General features: G+C 43.6%; 1 protein-coding gene across 5 annotated transcripts in view; it reads right to left on the bottom strand.

The window, feature by feature from the left end:
- The window catches only part of Phactr4 (phosphatase and actin regulator 4), a 74,921-nt gene that overhangs the window by 33,123 nt on the left and 35,798 nt on the right, over window positions 1-6,000 (bottom strand). For all 5 annotated transcript variants that reach the window (XM_029540163.1, XM_029540162.1, XM_029540160.1 and 2 more), the window contains one exon: window positions 536-709. In XM_029540163.1, coding sequence (XP_029396023.1) covers window positions 536-709 — 174 coding nt within the window. The remainder of the gene's footprint in view (window positions 1-535; window positions 710-6,000) is intronic.

Raw genomic sequence — 6,000 nt, forward strand, 5'->3', positions numbered from 1 at the left:
CCTTCCTTCCTTCCTTTATTGGTTTTTTAACACAGAGTTTCTCTGTATAGCCCTGGCTGTCCTGGAACTCACTCTGTAGACCAGGCTGGCCTTGAACTCAGAAATTCGCCTGCCTCTGCTTCCCAAATGCATTCACCATTTAAATGGATTAAAGGCATTCACCACCACACCCGGCCGGCTTGCAGCTGGCTTTATGTGGGTCCTGGAGGTTCCAACTGAGGTCTTCGTGTTTCTATCAGGCACTTTACCTGCTCAGTCACCTCCTTAGCCCAAATGGGGAACTCTCAAAATTAGAAGCCTTGTTTAGTTGTTTGTTTAGAAACAAGGTGCCCGGGCTGGCCTGAAACTCAATGTCTGACTAAGAATGACCTTGAACTTCTGATCCTTGTATCTCTGAGCCTGCCCTCTGTGGGGTCAGCTCCAGAGCACAAGCACACCAGGTTCTCTGCAGTCGGGAAAGAGCCCGGGGCTTTGCTCAAACTCGGCGGGCTCTCCCCCTTGCTCCTCAGAACACTTGTAAATCTTAGTACCTTACCTTCGGATGTCTCTTTGAACTTATCACTGCTTTTTTTTTTCCTCCATTTCCACGGCTTGAAGATCTTGCCCAAACTTGAGAACTTGCTTTTCCTTTTGGTGGGAGGTGTTGTGTCCCCTGCTTCCACACTGTCCATGGCCATGCCTGGGTCTCCAGAGGGCTGCTCTGCTTCTTCTGTTCACGGAGAGGAATGGGAAGGGACAGCCAATTTATTATCCTTATATAACCTCTAAAAATGTCCCCTCTCTTCCTGTAGCAGTCGGAAAGAATCAGAGCAATGACAGCAATGACAAACAATCATGCAGACAAGTCACACTCCAGACATTACATGGACAAAGGCCCAAACTCAAAACTTAAATCACTAAAGAAGCCAAACTGATTTGACATGATTTAAGAGGAAAATTCAGGGATATGTGGGGAATCAGGACAACGTCATTAGCATACACAATACAGTATGAGCTCTGTATCACTGAAGCAAGGAGCCCCCCCGCTGAGGGATCACTGTTAAATATTACCCTCTCTCAGCAATCCCCACAATTCAAGTAATTCAGGGACAGGCAATTCATCAAGTGTTGACACCTTGTGTCTGTTTATCAGCTTTTTCTCCCCACACAGAAAGAGCTCTGCATAACTGTGGAAGATTGGGAGAAGAGGTGGGAACGGGCGTTAGAGAAGATGCCCCGACATGGAAGGAGTTGGGACAGTGGAGGTGAGGTTCTACTGCCTGTCACAGCATTACTTAGGGAAATCCTGATAGGAAGGACAGGCTACACGGTCAGGACTGAGGTCAAAGGTCACTTGTGCTGGGCTTAGCTTTGAAGATAGTGACAGAAGCAACCAAGGGGTGGGGGCAGGAAGGCAGCAATAACAAACAGGCAGGAAGACAGTACAATGCAGCCTGCGCCCCACCCACTGTCCCAGAGGTCTCAGGAGTCATCTAGGGGGACGGAAAGGCTCTGTGGCCTAGATCCTGGAGTTAAGGTGCTTGCTACAGCACAGAAACACATTTCATACTAGAAGCAACAATGTTGAGGGCAGGAAGAGTTTGGCACTTGTACTAAAGACAATGATCTCCTTTTGACACTGTAGCTTTGTGTTACTGTTTTCTTTCAATTACTTTTTTTTTTTTTTTTTTTTTTAATTTAGCTTCTTTGCATCTGTGTGGGTGTGGAGGCATGGGAGCAGCACACAGCTCAGAGCTGAAGGACAGAAAAGTAGATCATTCCTCTCCTTCCACTGTGTGGGTCCCAGGACTGAACTCAGGTCATCGAGCGTGGCTTCCAGCGCTGTTACCTATCTTGGGGCTGGTTCAGGTTTTTGAGACAATGGATTGGTAGGTAGCCCAGTCTGGAATGTGTGGTCCTCCTGCCATAACCTCTTTTTTTTTTTTTTTTTTTTTTTTTGAGACAGGGTTTCTCTGTGTAGCCCTGGCTGTCCTGGAACTCACTCTGTAGACCAGGCTGGCCTCGAACTCAGAAATCCACCTGCCTCTGCCTTCCAAGTGCTGGGATTCTGCCTTAACCTCTTTAAGCACTAGAATTATAGGTGTGTGCCTCCACATGTCTCCTGTAAATCTCCTGGTAACACATCCACAAGCATTCCAGGAAATAAACAGAAAATGTTATTTGACTGAAGAAAGGAAAACTACATCTAACCTTTTTTTGGTTTTTGGTTTTTGTTTTTTTGAGACAGGGTTTCTCTGTGTAGCCCTGGCTGTACTGGAACTCACTCTGTAAACCAGGCTGGCCTCGAACTCAGAAATCCACCTGCCTCTGCCTCCCAAGTGCTGGGACTAAAGGCATGTGCCACCATGCCCGCTTACATCTAAAGTTTTGATTGGACTGAAAATGTTAAAGAAAAGACTTTAATGAAAAGCAGCCGCGCTGCTGAGATGGCTCAGCGGGTAAGAGCACCCGACTGCTCTTCCAAAGGTCCTGAGTTCAAATCCCAGCAACCACATGGTGGCTCACAACCATCCGTAATGAGATCTGACGCCCTGTTCTGTGGTTTCTAAAGACAGCTACAGTGTACTTACATTAAATAAATAAATAAATCTTTAAAAAAAAAAAAAAACTTTGGGGCTGGTGAGATGGCTCAGTGGGTAAGAGCACCCGATTGCTCTTCCGAAGGTCCGGAGTTCAAATCCCAGCAACCACATGGTGGCTCATAACCATCTGTAACAAGATCTGACTTCCTCTTCTGGAGTGTCTAAAGACAGCTACAGTGTACTTACATTAAATAAATAAATAAATCTTTAAAAAAAAAAAAAACTTCATTATGTTGAACAATATATTTATATGTCATCTTTCTTTCAAGGATTCACAATGACAAGGAGTAGGGATGTACCTCAGGTTTCCAAAGCATGTATGTGTCTCTAGATTTAAACCCAATTGAAACACACCCCCACACACGCATGCACACACACGCGCGTGCACACACTCACACACACATGCACATTCCATTTTGCTTTGTATGGCAGGTCACTGAACATATCACTAAATACAGAAAGTGAAAAAGAAAAGTGTTCTCTGTAAACCAAGCTGGCCTCAAACTCAGGGATCTGCCTGTCTCTGCCTTCCAAGGGCCTAGCAGAAACAGGGTTTTCTTTGCTTTTCTCTTCATAAGTATCTAATTTTGTCAAATGTTTTAGAAGAACAGAACCTTGATATTTTCCAATTCATTCATTCATATTAACATTTAATTATTTATCTATCTTTGTATTTTTATTTTTGCTTGTTTTAAGCAAAATTTAAAACTTGAATCTTAAGTAGCTCAGGATGACTTTGAATTTATTTGTAGCTGAGGATAACCTTGAACCCCAGAACCTCCATGGTCTTGTTCTCAAATGCTGAGATTACAGGTGTGAGCCACCACATCCGGCTTCACTCATGTCTCTGTTCTTCCTCCTCCTCCTTCTCTCCACTCCCTATTCTCAATGACAAGCTGCATATTATTTCACTGACTCACATGTCTGTCCAAATATTTAGAATCAGCCCAACTGCCTTTATAATATACAGGATCTGCAGGAAGTGGGGTCATGAATCCTTTTAAAACTCTCAGTCAGGTGTGATGGCATACGCCTATAATCTTAGCACCCAGGAGGCAAAAGCAGGAGGATCAAACGTTCCAGGACAACATAAGATACATAGTGAGACCCTGTTTCAAAAACACAAGGGCAGGGCTGAGGCTCGCCTAAGTGTGTGGCACTAGCATGAGGTCCTGCAAACAGCTAAGCACCACAAAAGAAAAAACCCTAAATATCCAGGGGTCCGTGTCCACCAAGTTTGTTATCCCATTGAAGGAGAAAACTGACTCCCAATCCCAAACATATCATACACTCACACTGATAATAAATAAAATAATAAGGAGCTAGAGAGATGGCTTAGTAGTTAAAAATACTTCATTGAGGGGCTGGAGAGATACTGCTCTTCCAGAGGTCCTGAGTTCAATTCCCAGCGACCACATGGTGGCTCACAACCATCTGTAATGGGATCCTAGGCCCTCTTCTGGTGTGTCTGAAGATATCATGATAATATACTCACAAATATATACAAATACGTTAATTACAATAAATTTTCATTGCTTTTACAGAGGACCAAGGTTCAAGTCCTAGCACCTACACAGTGCACAACTCTAGTTCCAGAGAATCAGGTGCCCTCTTTTGATCTCGATAGGCATTATTAGGCATGTACACAGTGCACATACATACATACATACATACAGGGAAAATATACATATACACAAAACAAAATAAGTCATTTTTAAAATTAAAATAATACACAAATTGTATCATGGCGGGACCCAATGGCTCAGAGTTATCATCAACAGTATCACTCTGAGGAGAATTACAAATTTGAGGGCAACATACATTATGTATACAGCAAGCCTTGTCTCAAACAAACAAACCTATAACAATGTATACTGTGTGTGCTTGGATGCAGTGTAGTGGTCCAAATGTGCCAATCAGCTCAAGTCAGTTCACTGTGTTACACAATTAACACAGTGTCATGTGCATTGTGTCCTTGTTCTATCAACTGCCAGGAGAGGGACAGTAAAAGTTCTAGTTATCAAAGTCATTTGTCGCTATTTTGTGTGACAAGGTCTTACTCTGTTGGATAATTACAAATTTAATTATGTTTTCCATTTAAAAAAAAATTAAGAACCAGGTATGGTGGCGCATGCCTTTAATCCCAGCACTCAGGAGGCAGAGTGAGGCTTATCTCAGAGTCTGAGGACAGACTGGTCTATAGAGTGAGTTCCAGGATAGCCAGGGCTATACAGAAAAACCCTGTCTCAAAAAGCAAAAACAAAAATTTAAGAAATTAATATGTAAGGGTAATTTACTTCCATGTATGTCTGTGCACCATGTGTGTGCCTGGTGCCTGAGGGGGGCTAGAAAAATAATGTCAGATCCCCTGGGACTGAAGTTATAGACCTTGAGAGTGCTAGGAATTGAATCTGGGTTCTCTGGAAGAGCAGTCAGTGTTCTTAAGCACTGAGTCATCTCTCTAATCCTTTAATAAAAATTTAAAATTATGTGTATGTGTGTGTGTGTGTATGTGCGTGCACATGTGGTTTGTAGATAACTGTAGGGTTCAGAGGAAGGTAGCAAATACCCCGGAGCTGGAGTAACAGGACGTTGTGAGCCACCTAACGTGAGTGCTATCTCGCCCGCCCAGAAGATTTCCTCTTAAATGGACCCTTTTTATCAATATGAAACTTCCTTTATCACAGAAACACTTCTACCTCTACTTTGTTTTCCTACTTCATTTGACAACTGTCTTTTGCCTCCTTGAAACAAGGTCTATTCCGGCTTCAAACTCAAGTTCCCTCTCTCAGCTTCTCTAGCACTAAGGTTGCATTGTACAGTAGCATACCCAGTCAGCCATCTTTAACTGGGGTACGTAATCCAGCTACATTTAATATTTTCACTGTCACAGTGGTTTTAGCTCTGTCTCTTGTACTTGTCATTTTCTACATCCTTGACTTACTAATTGTGATGGTGTGTTTATGCTCTGCCCAGGGAGTGGCACTATTAGAAGGTGTGGCCCTACTGGAGTAGGTGTGTCACTGTGGGTGTGGACTTTAAGACCCTCATCCTAGCTGCCTAGAAGCCAGTATTCTACTAGCAGCCTTCAGATAAGATGTAGAACTCTCAGTTCCTCCTGAACCATGATGGCCTGGATGCTGTCATGTTCCTGCCATGATGATAATGGATTGGACCTCTGAACCTGTCAGCCAGCCCCAACTAAATGTGTCCTTATAAGAGTTGCCTGGGTCATGGTGTCTGTTCACAGCAGTAAAACCCTAATTAAGACACTAATCAGCCCAGCATGGTGGCACATGCCTTTAATCCCAGCACTCGGGAGTCAGAGGCAGGCGGATTTCTGAGTTCAAGGCCAGCCTGGTCTACAGAGTGAGTTCCAGGACAGCCAGAGCTACACAGAGAAACCCTGTCTCGAAAA

This window comes from Mus pahari, chromosome 6 (genome assembly GCF_900095145.1).
Source record: "Mus pahari chromosome 6, PAHARI_EIJ_v1.1, whole genome shotgun sequence".
Classification (NCBI taxonomy): Eukaryota; Metazoa; Chordata; class Mammalia; order Rodentia; family Muridae; genus Mus; species Mus pahari.